Source organism: Excalfactoria chinensis, chromosome 15 (genome assembly GCF_039878825.1).
Source record: "Excalfactoria chinensis isolate bCotChi1 chromosome 15, bCotChi1.hap2, whole genome shotgun sequence".
Taxonomy (NCBI): Eukaryota; Metazoa; Chordata; class Aves; order Galliformes; family Phasianidae; genus Excalfactoria; species Excalfactoria chinensis.
Window position 1 is genome coordinate 4,552,546 of NC_092839.1, and position 18,080 is coordinate 4,570,625.

Below are 18,080 nucleotides of genomic sequence, written 5' to 3' on the forward strand. Positions count from 1 at the left end.
CGGCCGCCCGGACCCGCTGGGACTCGCTGTCCCGGTCGGTGCCGCTCGGATGGGGGCTGAGATTCCCTGAGGGGGGGGGGGTGGTGTTACCGGTTCTTTCTGCTTTCCCCCCCCTCACCCCCCCGCCCGGCTCTATGGTGCCCGTAACACCCCACTCCCACCATCCCCCCCCTCAATGGGGCCGCGTTCCGCATCGTGCCGCTGTCTCCTCGTTTGGTATTTAATTTTCGGGGGGGGGTTGTTTAAAGCGAAGGGGGGATCCGTGCCCGCCGCCCCTCCTCCCCAATTCGTCGCTAAACGCACGCGGCCCCCCCTTCTCTCTCCGGCGTTTCTCACGGCCTTTCCCTGTCTCCTCTCCCCGCAGATCGAGGCGGATTTCCGAGCCAACGGTGAGTGGGCCCCGGCGCGCCCCGCGCCGCGCAGACATGGCGTCCCAGAGACTAAGTCCCGGCTCCGCGCTCACCGGCCCCATTGTTCCCATCGAGCCGCCCCCCGCGCCCCCTTCCCGCCCTCCCCGCTCCCCCCCGACCGCCTCTTCGTTTAGAGGGGGCATCGGAGGCCCCCGATCCGATCCCATCGGTCCCTCCGGGGTTCCCTTTAGGCCCCGATTCCTCGCTGGAAAGTCGCCGTGTCGGCGGTCGGGACTTAGTCTCTGCGCCATTTTCTTTTTCTCCTCTCTGTGGCTTTCTCTCCTCCTCCTCCCCGAGCTGCCGCCGAGCAGCCTTCCGCGGGGGGGGGGGGGGGGAAGGCGGGCGGCGATCCCCGGCCCCAGTCCTCTATTAACCGAGGGGAAAGCGAAGTTTTTAGCTAAAATAAAACCCAGGGCCGTTTTTATCGCAGCCTGCCCCCCCCCCCCTCCTCCCTTCCTCCACGCTTCCCCGCTCTGTTCCTTTCAGGGAATCCCTCCCTTCCCCTAAAATGAAAGGTGATTGCAACATGTTGCTCTTTTTCAAAGGATCTGCCGCATCCATTTTAAGATCCTTCATAGTTCTCACCTTCCCGTTTAATTGATGGAAGTTCACCTTCTTGGGTGGGGCTTTTTAATTAAAATTAGAATCCCACGTTAGGGAAAAACAGAACGACCAATAGAAGACAACACAGGCCGTGTAGGTAATTCAAGAAAGGTAGGCAGCATTGCTTCCAAAAGTTTGCGGCTGTAACTGTGCATTTTGTTTAGAAACACTGTAGGAGTCCTGATTATTATATTTTTTCATGCACGTGTTCATATATATTAATATACAGCTGTTGTTTATGTGAATATGTAAAAATTCCTTAGTGAGCCTGATAACAACTGCTGTTTTGATGGTTGATTTGGTGTTTGTTTAGGATGTTAACCCCCTCTCTGTGCTGTGAGGTGACATATCAAAGGGTTTGAGCCAGGTGGGGGAAATTGGCCAGGTGTCACCTAGCTGTGTGTTACTGTCCCACTGTTGGGGGTGGTAGAGCAGCCCCCCATACTGGAGTGGCAGAGGACGAACAAAAGTCAATTGAAGATATCTTTGCTTTACTCGCTGCTTTCTTATAGTGATTTCTGGACAATTCCCACGTGCCCTGATAGCTCTGAAAGCTGCTATCTGTAAATATTTACAAGTCTACCTTTGTGTGCACCTTTCTTCCTGTCCATGCGTTGGATTGTGATTGTGTGTGTGCAGGATTTAAACAGTTTTTGACCTTTATTTAAGTGGTGATCCTAGAGCAGAGCTCTGTGAATGTTTGGTTTTTTTTTAGCAGAGGAAAAAAGGCAAAGTGGGTTTTTCAAGAGCTGCAGTAGAAACTCCTGAAGCAACTTCAACACCAGTTTGTATTTGAATACTTGTAGCGTTCTTGTGCTGGGAAATATTTGCCTAAGGATCGTGTCTATTTAGGGGAAAGAGCTCCCTGGGAAGCTCAGTTGTGTGCTGCTTTACACAGGGGAAGTGATGCACATCGACCCTTTCCAGTGAAACTCTTTGGGGGATTTTCTCCTCCATTATGACCATGTACCCTTTTATTCTCACAGTGATCTTTGTCATTTGGTGCTTAAAACTCCTCCTGTTTTGATTTCTACCGTGTGTTGGAAGAATCTGCTGTGCAAATTTAAGAACACCTTGATATAAGAACTGAGTTCTGGTAGCTCAGCCACATGCAGTGAATTCCTACCACTGCATCAGCACTCTTTTCCTCATGTTGGAATTGTTTTTATTGCTGTCATGAAACATCTTTGTGGCTGATTAGAAGCCCCTAAAGTCCCAAATCCCCTTCAGTGCTGGGAGGTGCATGTAACGCTGTTAGTGTTGGTAGGGGAATAACACTGACTAGACATCGTCCTGTCTCACCTTGTGACCCATCACCTCTGCTCTCTTAAGGCTCCTGCGTTGGGAATTGCCACGCAGTCTGAGAATAGCAGGTCTCATTTGGGCACAGTGCTGGGGCTCTAGCTTTTATGTTCTTGTTCTGATCCTATCTAGTGGCAAACAACAGAAGTGGGTGGTGGGAATCTCAAGTACATTTCCCAGATGTTTAGAATTGGTTTGTACTTGAGTTATTGTCAGACAGCTCTTAGCAGCAGAGGCAAAGTCTCGTTTTAGGCTGCCTTATGCCTCTTATGTTTAGGGAGAAGGGAGGTTTTTCTGAGGGCTGACTAATTCTGAATGTTGAATGTAAGCATCGATCTGAAAGCACTAAACATTTTCATTAACAAGGACTGTTTTGGGTGACTTCTGATTAGTGTATCAGTAAAGGGCAACTTAGGCACTTCAGAGCTTCCTGTTGTTACAAATGTCTCATATTTAGGTCAGTGCCCATGCTGCTGTGATGGCACAAATTGTTGCAGCTGAAGGAGGGCGGGTGGAGGTGATGTGCTGGCTGATTGCAGGTCTCAGTAGGGTGCTGGCTGCAGTGAAGGGCTTGGATTGTGTTGCATACCGGTTTCATTGACAGAAGGGTGGTATCAGGGATGAGAGAGGATGTTGCTTGTAAATATGTGTTCTTGGCTATTTCTTAGCACTGAATAGCCAGGTCGCTTTGGCTACTCCAAGCAAGAGTGTCCTGGGCAAGTTCCAACCTGGGTAATTGCATTCCATCCCAATATCCAGATTCTCCCTCCTGTTTAATTTGGCCACAGAGGGTATTTTTTTTCACCTTAACTGTATTTTCAGTGGTGGAACAATCTGCAAAGAATTTTCCGTGTTCAGTCTAAGGGCGGCTGTTTGCAAACCATTCTGAGAACAGTGCTGTGCTGAAGCAGTGAGCTTTTTTTGCAAGTAACATCCTACAGTCTGAAGCTTGATAGAAGGGATACAGTAGCCTAAAACTGTCATTTCCAAGTACAGCTTGGTCACTGAAAATGACCCCTTCTTCACAGAAGTGAACGTTGAGTCATAACTCTGTACTCGAGTACAAGAAAAAATGGTGGGTTTTGTTGTTGTTTTTTCCTCACTCCGCAAGTTGTGCATCACTTCAGATGCAAAACCTGCTTGGGCTCTGTTTAGTTTTGCCTTTAAGAGCTTTCCTACTGAGTTCAAGTATAACAGTCTCTTCTCAGGGCAGTGTTGAGACCAAAAGGAATTTATCTTGACTTTCAGCTGTCGTATTGTGTTTGTGGTCTGCAGTAGATAAAAATTGTTTGCAAAATGATCAAATTCACACCAAAGCTCCGGAATGGCACTAAGTGCTGCTGTTGCTGTGGCTGTTGGTTTGCAGGCTGATCTTCTGTAACATCCAGCACTGCTCCAGTAGGAAGTGAAGACATCACCCTCGGCAGTATTGTGGTTGGCTTTTTTTTCCCCTTTCCTGTTGATTTGGCTAATGTTAACATAGAATTTGTAGCCATTAGTGTGTATTGACAGGAGCGAAGTGTGAATTTCATTGACTGGCGTTATAGAGGTTGCTTCTGGAAGTCAGGTGTGCTCGAATGAGAAGCTTGCTTCAATAGCAGTTTGGGGAGGGTGGGGGGAAAAAAAGCCTTTTCTGCTCCGGCTTCTGCACCTTATCAGAAGCAGGCAGGTTTTACATTGAATTGAATGCTTGGATGGCATCTCTGGATATCAGAGTGAAGGGATGAAATGGAGGGAGTAAGCAAGAAGGAAACTTAATCTGAATAGCAAGGGTGCCAAACAACTGCCTTAACAAGCTGTGGAATTTGTGTGCACTTTGTTTCACATTAAATTCATGTTTCCTTTCTGATGATAGAGCTGGGCACTTAGAACGTGGGGATGGCTTAAATGCTAACAAACTGAACAGCAGCATAGCAGAGATCCTGGGGATTTTTTCAGAGGCTGTGAAATGCTGCTGGGGACTTGATTTGTTTTTCCTTCCTTGTGTTTCATTGGTGCCTTCTGGATGGTTGAGAGTCTTTTGTGAAGGAGGGCAGAGCTGCTTCTGGCAGAGAGCGTGGTGCCTTAGTGCTGCTGTTAGAGCTGCAGAGCAAAACAAACCTCACCAAGTTAGGGAGCTGTGAGATAAGCTCCTGTGCTCTGTCCCTGTTGTACTTCAGGGCAAAAGTGGCTTTTAAGTTCCCTGGGAGCATGATGTCATTGGTGCTTTTAAATGTCAGATGTTTGGCCGGGGTTCCAATGTGCAAAGGTAGTTAGTGGTATTTAGAAGCAGATTGATATCTCCACTGCAAATTTCCTTTCCTTTTTTTTTTTTGTGATACGTGGAAACGTGAATCTTAAGGAATGTTGCCTGTTCCTTCCAGCACAAGCTTTGAATCGCTCTCTGCCTTCCTTTCCAAAGCGGGATGTTGGTGAGCCTGTGCTATAAGGAGTGCTGCCCACAGCCCCTGCTCAGAACAATGCTTGGGGTGGTTCTTAGTATGAAACCACTCAGCTTTTGGATTTTAAATGTACTTAAATGTCAGCCCTTGCAAAATTTCTTTTGGTTTCCAGCATCTCTAGCAGGATTGTAGAACATAAGAGAGTCTCTTTGCTAAAGGAGTCTTCACGATGCGGGAGGTAAGGTCATGCTGCCGTCACTTGGTTATTTCTGACACGTCTCAGAAATGCAGACTGTAGGGAGACCTTGTGAAATGTAAATAAAAATATCATTGGTAAGCCCTTCTTGTATATCATGTGCTCAATGCGTTGTTTGCATTTATTTTCCCAGCAATAGCTTGGGAAGGGCTTTACCAAAGACCCAGAGGTCTGTTGTGTTAATTGTTCTGACACGTTCAGCGTTCAGGTTAAAACTTAATGGGTGTCTTGTGGGAGTGGGGAGCTGAATGCTTTCCTGTTAGCTGCGGCCAACTTCTGTTTTTGTTCAAACTCAGCAGAATTACCTCAATGTGCTGGAAGATGTGTGCTGGGGGTTAATGGCCTGTGTGCTTCCTACCCTCAGATTTTCTTAAGATGTTTTTCATTTTGCTGCAGCATTAAGCAATATCTGTTCTAATATCCTATCAGGGCTTCTTTGTTTGCTTTGTAAAACGTGACAAGTTTTTAACTATGGAACCAATGTAGAAGTGTGGCTTTTTACATGGCTTTCCATAAAGTAGGCAGACAGCACATAAAGAAGATCGAACACAAATTCAGATCTGATTTCATTTTATGGTTGTGATTTCAGATATTTGGTGGATAAATCATTGAATTCCTACCTCCTGGGCCGCGCTGTCAGCAGAAACAGCAATAATATGTAATTATAGCAAGTGCTTAACATCTCATTGACTCAGATTCCTCTGTTAATGATTTCACTGGATTCCTGTTAAAGTAATACCTGCAGAAATAGCACCGGTCTCTGCCCTGGTAGGGCGAGACTCTGTGTCAGATTCATACTGACAGCATAAGTTGCTATAGTTCTGCTAAAATCAGTGGTGTCCTGACATGATATCTGCTGTTTTTGTAGTCGGACTGGAGGGATGAGCTTTATGATGCAGGGAGTTCTTTATGGAAAGTGTAATTTAGCATTAGAAATCAGTGCAGACTTTTTTGAGTTGGGTTTTCAAGATGGAGCAGTTTCTCTTTCAAGACTGCTTGTGCTAATAAAATTCCTGCTATCCTTGTAAGAGACATCAGTCGTTCAGAAGTATTTACTGGCTTATTAAATGGAATTGCTTTTGTGGCAGCTAGTTTTATAGAAACTGCCCCAAGTTCCATGTGAAACATCGCACTGAAACTGGAGAACAAAATACTATCTAGCGCTGTGTGTTCTGCTCCTGCTTGCATCTTTAAAGGTCTGTGTCTTAGGTTTCCAAATCTGAGAGAGGATACTGCTTGTAGGAACCGGTGTTTATCACCTGGCTTTTCTGGGGCTGTGTTTGAGTGAGGCGGCGTCAGGTGACAGCTCAGCCCAGCCATGCCTTCTCCCTGCATGACTATCAGTTCTGAGCTCGCTAGCACCGTCACTGCTTAAATATGTATCATCATTAGACTTTGAAATGCTTTCTCCCTTTAAAAGAACAGGGAAGGGAATGGGCTTGTTGTTTCAGCAGTGCGTGAGTAGCTGCTGACCTGTGCTTCAGATGAACAGCTGGAAAATTGCAAACAAACTTTCAGCTACAGTGGGGTGAATCCTTCTAAACAGCATTCCCAGTGGCTGCTGCCCTCACTCTGGTAACTAGGGAGCTCCTGCTGTCACTGGTGTAACACTGGGATAAATGCAGGGTTGATGTGCTCTTCTGGGCAGAGTAGTTGAGCGAATTGTGGGGGCTTTCCAGCATGTACAGGACGGTAATGTTTTTTTAACACAGAATTTGTTCAAAATGTTTTGGTTCATGTAAATGCTAAACATTTCCATTAATCAGACTTAGAGTTAGGAGTGGTCTCATCTTCGATGCTTGCTTTTTAATTAACAGTCCTGAGGAGTGAACTGCAGTAACATCTTCTGGTATCACAGTGAAAACTAGGGGTGCTCAGAAGGGGATGTGAAGAAGAAGGGGTGACATTACTATTGTATGCCTGTGCCATACAAGGTGTAAAGCATAGCTGAAAGTTGCTGTTGGCTTTGGAATGCGAACCTACAAGCATTCTTTCCAGTTGGAATGTGGCTCAAAACGTAGCTTCTGCAGCTGATCAACAGTGAGAGTTCCAGTCCTGAGAACGAAGAAGAGTGCCTGAGCTGCCATCAGCCCTCCTGAAAGTTGTTCTTCTCATACCCCTGCTTAACACTGATGGTTTTCAAACCTCTTTGGGATAAAAGCAGTATTTTGTTAAACCTTAGTCTGTTTTGCAGTATCAGCAGCGATGGTGCTGGGAAATAGTTCTGTGCCAGTCCTCGCAGTAACCAAAACTCTGGGAGGTCCTCTTGATGCTCTTGGGGAAGTGGGAGATCTCAGCAATTAGTTCCTCATAACTGTTAGTGATAGAGAGGAGTCTGTAGTGAGGGAAGCTGAGTAGAGGGCAGACTGTGTTTTGACTAAGAGCTGCCTGAGAAATTTGCTAGAGTTTTAATGCAGAGTTGTGGGGATGTTTTCCATGGTCTCAGGACTTTTTGCCTGCTAGGATAGCATATTTCTGTGTGGAAAAAAGAAGGAAGGGCCAGATGGTTCCCGTGAATGCTGCATTTCATAGTGTTGTTTCACCCAGTGGAAGTTCCCTTTGTTCCAAGCTGTTAGCTAGATCCCAGTAGCTTCACTTGGAGATGGTAGCTGTAGTAGCTGAGCTCAGACAATTAACTTGCACTGACAACCACTGTGCAATTGTACACTGCCAGCTCCCAGCGCAAAGGAGTCACAAGGATGGGCAGCACTGAGCTTGTCTGAGCACTGAGCTCCTCTTGACCTTAGGAGCTTTGGGGGCAGGGGCTGGAGAGCTCTGAAGTGTGTATCTTGATGGGATGCGGGCAGTGCTGGCTTGCAGGTGGATGGTAGAGCAGAGTTGGTTGGGGTGCTTGTCATCCAACCTCAGCAAACCATGCAGCACCAAGCAGCACATCTTGTCTTCACCCACAGTATGTAGATCCTCTCATAAGTTTGAAGGCTGTGTAGCCTCTGGAGCTGGGGCGATTGCAAGGCAGAGGCAGCATCAGGTCATTAAGAAGTCTGTTATCAGGGTACTGTCAGTCTCTTAAAACCAACAATTGCTTCTCACAAAGATTCTGATCAGTAGATACTTTGAATTCTCTATCGGTATTTTTGACATCAATGTATTTGTTCATCCTCACAAGCTTACCATATGCTTTGTGCAGCTGTGAGCTGTGTGGGAGTGCATGTGTGTATTTTTATCTCCTACCTTCGTCAGGGAAAAGGGCTTCTTTAGGGAACCTTATAAAGATGGTAGCTTCCTTCTGAGTATTGCAGAGCACTCAGCTTCGTGGAGCTCACCAGAAAACAGAGACAGGCTGCTGCCTGGTTCTGCCTGGTTGCCTATTAAAGACAGATGGGCATCTGTGGGACTCTGCACTGGAGCAGAGCAGTTCTGCAGCTGGTTGCATCTTTCTGACTGAAGAGAGATGGATTTCTGCCTCAAGACAGCTTGGAGGGTTTTTGTAGCTTCACTGACATATTTTGATCAGACTGTACAGCTCACCTCTGGCTGGGACACATCTGTGTCCTTTAATGACATGCTCTGCAATAAGGATGCTGGCTGTGTGCGCTAGGTGATATAATGTAGAGTCTTAGGCAGCCATAAAATACTCTAGCATGTAGTGCAACACTGGGAGAAAAACGATTTCGCATCTTCAATGTAACAGTAGCTCTGATTCTTCAGAATCTCTTTTTCTCCTCTAATGCCATTTTTCAAAGATTTCCTAAAAATAAGACTTGGCCACTTGCTGCTTAGTTTGAAATTGCTGTCATTGATTTGCAACTTCATAAGAATCTTTGCAGCAAGCACCTGGGATTTCAGGAGTACAGGATTCTGCAGTATGAGGAATAAATGATGGGCAGAAATGAAATATGAGCTCTTGCATTCAAAGCCCACGTGCAGCTCGTGCTGTCTGACAGCCACTGGGCTAATGCGTGAGTGCCGTTATCTGCACTGCAAGGAGCTTTTCCAGCACGTTTGGTCTCTGCAGCACTGAGCTGCCTCCCCTGCTCAGTGTGTGCTGCATGGGGTTGGATGTTGTCTCCATCCAACTCTGTCATGTTGGTGCAGCCAGAAGATTTGTGTGGCAGCATCTAAGTGGAACAGCATTAACATCTTCTTAAGGAATTATTTGTTTAGACCGTGAGCAGAGGTGTGGTTTGTGGTTTAAAAAAAGAAAAAGCAAGAAAAGAAGAATGGAGCAATGCCCAAGCACAGATAGCTTTTTAATTTCATCTGGCATTTGTCACTTCCTCTGATCTATTGCCTAACATTGCTCCTATCATAGGAGAATACACATTGGTAGAGTGCTATTCGGGGCCTGCGTTCTTCCTTTATTTGCCACCTTTTTGATTTGATTGACAACGTGGTGGTTCCTGTCTTTGTATGCAGCCTGGCGTAGATGATCAGTGTGTTAGGGGCAGGGCAGTGTACTTTAGTTGAACTTCTTATTGATGGCAATGTATTACTGCTCAAGGCTTGTATTGCAATATTTGAACAGGGGCCAGACCTGTCAAAACAGCTGCTTGTCTTCCTCTGAGGCTGCAGTTTCTTGTTTTGGAGAAGTGGTTTGAAGTGGCCTAAGAAGACCTTTCTGGGGAGAGGATGAGGAAAAAGTAGATGGTAAACATCTGTTTTCCTTTGACGTACAGTAAGTGTCTGTTGTGGATTTTGGAGTAACCGGAGATAGAGTTGAGAATCTCCTAACTTTGGTCTTCTAACCAAAACACAGGGATTTCTGGAGTCAGAATAGCGTAACTAGGAGACAGGCTTCTATTTTTGTGGTCTGTAAGCAGACTTCTATGACGAGAAAAGAAGAAATGATGGCAGGGGCCAGGCTGTCACATGGATTGCGGAAGGAGATGGTGTGGACATGCCATAGCCGGGTAGGAGAGTTGTCCTCATCCTCCTCTGTCTTCTTGCAGTGGGTATGCAGGGTATTTGGTGGCTGAATGAGCTGACAGGTCTTATTCCAGCTTTGGGTTCTGTGTGGTGCTGCTTTGCCAGCAGTGCATGCTTTGTGTCCGACTGTGTGAATTTGAAGGGCTGAATGCAGAAAAAGACCCTTCTGAAGCCGGAGGCAGGAAGCTCTGGGGAGGGACATTCTGTTACATGTGGACCCCGTGTCTGGGATTAATGTCTTTTGTGTTCTATACATTGTTATGCTGTCCTAAGGCCATAGTGCTTAAATAGACAGCGCAGTGGGTGGGGGGAGGACTGTGCTGAGCTGGGAGGTGGAGGAGCATGAACGGAGCGGGAGTGTCCCTAGGAATAGATACCGAGCTGCCTGGCTGGGACTAAGGTTCATTTCCAACCTGGGCTTCTGTTTTTTATGTTGAATTGTCTCCAGCTGAGGACTGAGGTGGTTGGGAATGGGCAGTCCAAAGAAAAAAAGCCTGCAGCTTATGTTGCAATATTTTTTTGAGATGCAGAATGCATCTCAGCAACTAAAGCCTCTATATACAGTACACACATACACATGTATATGTACTGAATTATTTCACAGGTACTAAAATGTTGCATGTTGGTTTCTTTAGTGACAGTGCTGGGGTTCTAGCAGTGAGATGAGTGGCTGGTGTGTGTGCAGGGTGCCGGCACTGAGTGCTTCTCAGGTTCGTTTATGCACCATGCATGCCAGCTGGTGTGAGTGTCTGCTAACTCTGCCTTGAGCAATAGGAAGAGCATCAACAAAGCATATTATGTCTCTTGCCAGTTTGCGAATCCTAGCAAGTGTGTGAGTAAGATCAATTACTGGAGAGATAAAACAGCAAGGATGGGCAGGTTCTGGTTTGAACTTGCCTAAGCAGGTACACTTACGGGTTAGACAAGCGCTCTCTATTTGAATCTGGCAGTTTGGGAAGCTGGGAGCAGGAGTGCTATAGAGGGATCTGGGAGTGTGATTCATTGCAACAGAGGCAGCATGTACAAAATGGAGGGATGAAGCAGCACTAATGACGTAGTCTGAGGTTTGTACTCCAGAGTTAATGACCACCAGATGGGGAATAAAAGCTGCCTGCTCCTCTTTGGAGGGCTGAGAATGTCATGAAGCTATTAAAATGTGCTGTGTCTGTTGTAACACTTCCACGTGCACACTGAACCCCTTCATGTGTGGATCAGAGTAAGCCTTCCTTCCTGGCATTTCCTCCTCAGTGCTTGATTGTTTTAGTGTTGTTTATGATTTAATTGTTAACAGTACATGTTCGAGGTGCACAGCAGAGAGCCATGAGTTCTTCCCCATGGTAGGAAAGCAATGTGTGAGCTGTGTTCCAGCACACAGGCAGAAATTGCCAGATCCAGAGGCAACGACAGCTTTTGTGTGATGGGAAATACAGTGTGGGAAATGAACTCTTAGCAGAACTGACACTGATCCTGTGCTATTGCCCAGGCCTGATGCAAGTGTCTTGAGCTGTATTTTTAGCAAGGAAACAGCGGCACAAATCAGTTGGGATATCAGTGCTGTTAACTCTGATTCCTGCCAGCCATCATCCTGGAGCTGCTGAGACATTTGGGTCACTTCATCTTCTTCCAGCAGATTGAAACAGCCTTTCAGCTGCCCAGCGCGTCTTTGCTTATGAATGTGGGTAATGTATTATTTTTTTTGAGAGCCTTTTCCTCTTTAGTTTTCTTACATCCTCTTGTGTTCTTCCTACTCCAGAAGCAGGAACCCTCCCTGAGGAGCTAACATCTTGTCTGAGTCACAGTATTATGGCTGGATATGTGGATATGGATATAAAGTCACCTGTACTTTATTAGGGGAAGTGTAAGAACTGTCCTTGAAATACTTGTTTTTATGAGTGGATGCAGTCTTCTAATTTAAAATGTGCTTCTCTCTGGAGTTTGATGGCTGTCATAAACAATTAAGCTTTTCTTTTATCATCAAGTGGGCTTGTTCAGCATCGCTTATATCTAAAACAAGCTTCCTTTTGGGTTTTAGACAGCTTTAATTATATAGATAAGAAGAGAAAACATGGCTTAGAACTCAATGCTTTCTTTAGCCTTCAGTGTCTGGTTTTAAGGGAGTCCAGCAGTGTGGCTGTATTTGCCCTGACCCCTATAGCGTGTCTTGCAGTGCATGGAGCAAAGCAGTCAGCAGGCAGTAAGCTGGTTGTCCCTAGTTGTTGTGCTGTGTTTTATGCAGAAGACAAGTACTTGGATTGATAGGTCCACCAGTTTCTTGTTTCATAAATGAAGGCGTGAAGCTATTGCTCCTAAGCTTTTTGAGCAGTGCCTCCCATGTCGTGCCCCTTCCCTCCTGCCCAGGTCTGTTGCAGATGTGTTTGACCATGCTGTGTAATCTCCAGCTTATGGCATCCCTGTGCATAGCTGTCAAAGCATCAGCTTGAGTGTGCAGAGGAAAAGGGAATGTGCTGTTGAACCATGGCCCCATTTTAAAATGTTTTCCTGCACATACTAACACACCTTACAGTATTCATCCTATGCAACACTTATTTGTTTTTTTTTCAGGAGTCTGATAGAGTTTTGTTTGAAGCTGCTGCTGTTGTCTTTGCAAGCCAGCTGAAACTGTCTGCATGCAGTTTCGCAAACAGGTGACGTTGTGTCTGGCAGCAGGGATAGCTGGTGGTTCAGAAGGTGGGCTGGGTCTGCCAGGAGCTGATCTGTGCTTAGGCTTGGCTCATTGTGTGCTGGCTTAGGATGAGAAACAACAATAACCCGAGGTCACGTTCCTGAAGGATCGACAAGTTTACAGGGGCTTGATGTGCTGCACTCAGAGTGTGTTTTAAAATCAAGTCCTTTATAGAGAATGAAGCTGTGAGTGTTGTTTTGTGAAATGAATCCCCTGTAGCTGTGTTGCCAGCAAACAGGCAGGGTTCAAAACAGATGTGATCCTTGTTTGTTCGTGTCAGAATTAGGTTGTTTTCAAGTTCTTATGTTTTTCTGCCTTTTTGTAAACACCCCACCCGTCTGTCTGCCAGGCACAGCAGCCTTATGCTCAGTCTCTAACCCAGACTATGAGACCTTAAATCCTTGGGGGAGCTTGTTAGCATGCAGTTCAAAGAGTCTTCTTTTATCACACCAGCAAGTTTGTTCTGAGAGGGCAGTTGAGCTGGAGTTTCATTCAGTTTCATTTTCATAGAGAAGTCCCAAGGAAGAAGTCTGCTAACTGGCACATGGCAAATATTAACTTTTTTGAATGGAACGATAATAAAAATGCTCTTAGACTTCTTCTGAGCTGAGTTTTTTGCAGTGCCTTATGGTGTGTATTGACAGTTTAATCTCAGCAGAGTTCTGGAATTAGTCTTTGGCAATTAGTTCAGTAGGAGAACGCAGTCAAAGTGCTCACTTCAATTGCTCTTCCCCAGCATCACAAAAAGTAGGAATATTTTTGTGGTCCATGCTCTACAGACAACTGTAGTGGCATTTTCTTCTGGTTGTTTCGTAGCTGAAAAGGTAAGTGTTCTGCTAGTTTTCACTTTGTCCGGTCTGATATTCAGAAGGGCTTTGCTCTGAGCCTCCACGAGGGCTTTAGGAAGAATGCAGATCTGTGGCATCGGATGTGGCACCAAGAAGGTGTCTCATGGACCTGACCTTTGTGTTCTGAATTCATTGTCACGTAGTCAGCATTGTCAGTGGTGTTTGCTCAGTTCTTAATCCCATGTATAATTTCTTAACTCTGTTCCACCTCCTTCCCATCATTCCCAAGGAACCAAGCAGTGTACCTGTTAGTAGTGCTTTGCTAACTATTGGTACATGATCTAGCAAGTCCTGTGCTCTGAGTGTTTCTAAGTATATAGAGAATGAAGTTGAAATCACATTGCCAGTAGAGATTGATACTCTTACAAAAGACATCAGCATGGAAGTAGATTGTCAGGTTATCTTAGTCTACCAGGAGTCTTATAGTTCTTCCCTGTTGGTTACAGCAAATGTATTCCTGCACTTTGTTAAACCAGAGTAAGTCTTGTATGCAGATGTGCTTAGAGCTTATAAAGCACCTTCTAACACACTCCATGATCAAGCAAATGCTGATGTAACTGCGCACTTACCTGTGGCGAAGTTAGATTTTTGGGCATGCGATGATTGAGCAAATTGCTTCCTTGTTTTACTTGTGTGGATTCTTTCTGCATTCACAGATGCAGTTTTTCTAACTGAATAGCTGTCTTACTGTGAAGTGCTACTAAGGTTCTAGTATTCCTTGCCTCTGTGGTCACTGTATCTTGGTTTTTGTTTTAATCACCAGGAAACTGTTGCGTGCTTTAAAGTCCCGCATGAAAACCTTTGAACAATTTCTCTGTTCACAGATACACTTGTAGTATTTGAGCAGTGACTACTGAACTGCTTTGCCTTTTGGAGTGCAAACCAATGTCCTTAAGAAACCAGGTTTGACTTAGCACTATCCTCAGCTGGTGCAGGGTGCTCAGTACATCATTACTAAAAGTGAGATGTTGCTGTTAATCCTGCTAATTTAATTTTCTATTTGATTACAGCTTTATCTCCAGGGATGTTTTGATATTTCCATGTGGTTTCGGGGATGGAATGTGTAGTTAAATATCTCTTGCCATTGGTGGATGTTTTCAGCATAGGTTTTTCATATTCATTCTTAGCTTATTAGGAGTACTCATCATGTAATTTTCTCACAGGCTTTACTTAATGCTACTGCTATGCATTAATAAAGGCTTAAGGCTCTGGTGTTGCAGTACCAGTGCCTTTTTACATCTGATAGTATCAAGCAAAGCTGATCACGGGTCACAGTTGTGATCACAGGAAAAACAGGGAGTTTTCTTCTGATCTGCTGGAGCCTAGAACACAGGAAGTAACATCACTGTGAATTGTGAAAGATCCAAGGTCAAAACTAAACTCATGTACCATAAAACTTGGGAATGGCATTGCCGGAGCACTTGTCAGCTCAGGCACATTGAAGTGTGTTTCAGAGCTGCAGGTGCGGCAGGCCCTGGGGCTGCTGTGCTCCTCTGGGGACAGCAGGACCTGCTGTAGGAGCGTGAGCCATGCTGCAGTGCCGTGTCTATGGGTACACACAGGCCTGAAGGCTGAGGAGGGCAGGGAAGGGCAGGAGGACAAAACCAGCTTCTTCTGTGCCTGCCTGGGAGTGACCTGCTGCATTCCTGCAGCCAGCAATGGCACCAGTCCTTAATGAAGCTGTACCAGGTGTGTGGGTTGAGCTCTAATAAGATTCATTATAAACCTTAAAAAAAATAAATCTGTGCCAACAGAAATAAGGTTGGCAATCAAGAAACATTTTAAAAATCTTTCCCCATACCTTCTAATTGATTCATTCAGGAATAAATGATTAGCTTGTAAATATGCTTTGCTCTTGTCCTTGCTTCCTGTGCCTATTTCTGCCAACAGAGCAGCAGGTGCAAAAAACAAATCTATTTTATTTCTTTAGGAACACTGCTGCAAATCAGCTGCACCATTTTGTGTTCTCATTTCAGATCACATTAACCAGGAATAACAAACTATCGGGTGCTTTGGTAGCTTAGGATTCCTCAAGCATCTTTCCAAGCCTCACCAACCGACTTAAAGTACTTAACTATGTTAGCATTAGTGTTCAGAAAACCTGAAGAGTGTGGTCTTGTTGCAGTGGTTGTGAAGCAGAACCTCTGTGTGATGCACGTCGTTAGATAAGCACACACATTTAAGAGCGGTGATGAACCAGCTTGTGATGGTTGCACCTGCAGCATGTTTCCTTCAGTTTAAACAGCTCATTTAGCCACTGTGGTAGTGGAAGCTGTTCAAGAGCTGAGAAAAGTAAGCTCAGTTTCACACCTAGTTATCTCTGCATAGGAAAAGGGAGGAATCAAGGTGAGAAGAAGCAGTTGGTTCTCCAGGGTTCCTGGGGATTATGCTTCTCTCCTTTTAATAGGCTTCACATGCAAAACAAATTAAGTAAATGTTTTTTTTCCTGTTCCTAAGTCATTCAAGGCAGATGTGAGTTTTGTGTGTAATGTAATGTGAAAATGTTAGTTCTGAATTCAGTAAAATTTTGATTTCCAGCCAGAAATGAAAACCATTCAGAAAAAGGGGAGGGGAGGGGGGAGTGAGGAGCTGCTTTAATCGAAGCCAGGAGTTCATTATGCATATTGAACTGCAATAAGAGGTTACATTCTGCATTCAGTTATCTGCATCCGTGTGACTTCACAGCTGCCAGCAGTGAGACTTGACCTGGATTTAGCAGAATAAACAGATTTACAGATGCATAACAAGATTAAAATCAGTGACTTAAAGTAACGTTTCTTATCTATTGACTTCAATTGAAGACTTCTAGAGGAGCTGGTGTGCTGCCTGTAGGAGCTGTATGGAGTGCTCATCAGGTACAGCCTTGTGCATTGTCAAACTTGTGGGTCTGTGGGCAGACCCAGGATGGGGAAAAGTGACTGAATGGGTGAACCAACACTGAGCCCCATCCTGCTGCTGTGCTGGGATATATGTAGGCTCTGCTCTTGCCAAGGAAGCGTCAGGATTTCAGGGAATCATTAAAAACATCATCATAGGGAACTCGAAACTACCAGTTATTTACACAGCAAGCAAGAGAAAATATTTTTCCTAGTTGACATCGCTTGCAGTGTAATTATTCCTGACAACGCAGCTATTTTCCTGCTGCCTAATGCAGTTTTTAGGGCTGACATTTTTCTTCTTCTGCTCCAAAATGGGATGAATCTCCTTATTTTTCAATATAGCCGAAGTTTCCATTATCCTCCCTAAGGACTAGGAATTTGTTTTCTCCTTTCTTTCTCCTGATTCACCTGCTCTGGATGTTTGGCTGCATTCTGCAGCTGTTTGCCTTTGCATTCCAAATAGTGTTTGCACCTTTCTGTTGGTGGCATGAGGAGCAGTTGCAGGCACAGAAGCCTTCTGCTGGGGGGGCACTGGCTTAGTCTGTGAATGCAGCACAGTACATCAAGTTCCTGACTGCACTGTGGGTTTGTCACAGATTGTACCAAATGGTTTGCTTTGCTCTTGACCCGGTCTCCTGAAGGAACACTTAAAGCTGTTCCCTGTGCTGTTCTGTCTGAAAAGTCTCAAGAATATGATTGAACCCACCTGCCTGTGCCAGCGAGGAAGGAGTAAGTTCTGTTCTCGATTCTCACCTGACAGCAGAGCACAGGCTGGACAAGGTTCTCTGAGCTCTGGCAGAACCAGAAGGGTTTGAGCCCCAGGGATGCTCCACCTTTTTGCCAAGGAGGCTGTGGACATGCAGTGCAGACAGCAGGTGTGTGGTGTGGCTGAGCAGCAGTGTGTCCTGACTTTGCACATCCTCCTGGAGAGGGGACTGCTGGAGCCACATGTCATCCCCAAAATTCTGCAGCTTCAATTGCAAGATGAGCATTCCTGCTCAAGAAGAGGAAAGGGTTAGCTAGCAGGAAAACAAGGATTAAGTGAGCCATTTTGCTCTGAATTGTATTGGAGCACAGGATGGGCTGGTTATCTTGTGCAGTCAATGATTACTCCACAGTCTAAACAGGGCTGTGTGTTGCAATCCCTGGAACAGTGCTGGGTGGTGTGTGGGGCTGGCCAGGCTCCCAGCACCCACTGACCTGAGCCTCTGGTCTGTGTGGTGCCATGAGGCTGCCTTTGTCTCCCCATGTCTCTTCTTTGTCTCCCCATGGGGGTGGCTGTGTGTGACAGCACCCTGCAGCCTGTACTGATGCGCTGAAGATTTCTTGCTTTCAAACCCAGGCAATGGGATTAGGCTCCCTCACATTATCCATTTGTATGGGCTGGAGTTTTACCTTCTGTCATTATCTTAAGCTAGTTCTGTGCTCCTGCTTGCTAGGCTGACCTGCATGCAATTGTCCAGGCTTTCTCCATGGCTGCTCTTCCTGCTGTGCCAGCAATGTTAACCACATTTTACACAATGGGGAGGAAAATGGATGTGAGTTAGAAGAAATGTGAGATTAGATGGTCTAGTGAAAAATATCCAGTGTTAGGGGACCTCAAGGAAGTCCATTGGGAACCTGCCTGCAGTTCTGTTTCTGATGCAAATCTTTCTCCTGATGCTGGTTCTCATTCAAGTGTTCCTCAGCAGTATTTACCCACCCCCCTCCAGAGCCTGTCTGGTATAGATGTCCGTGAGCTGACTGGAACACAGATTGGCTTGTAATGACAGTGAGCCTTCTGAAACTAGAAAGGAAATGAAGCTTGGGCCTGTATCTGCCCTCTGTTGAC

General features: G+C 45.5%; 1 protein-coding gene across 1 annotated transcript in view; it reads left to right on the forward strand.

Moving 5' to 3' along the window:
* Window positions 1–18,080, forward strand: part of TOP1 (DNA topoisomerase I) — a 62,213-nt gene that overhangs the window by 408 nt on the left and 43,725 nt on the right. The window contains exon 2 of the mRNA XM_072350196.1: window positions 365–389. Coding sequence (XP_072206297.1) covers window positions 365–389 — 25 coding nt within the window. The remainder of the gene's footprint in view (window positions 1–364; window positions 390–18,080) is intronic.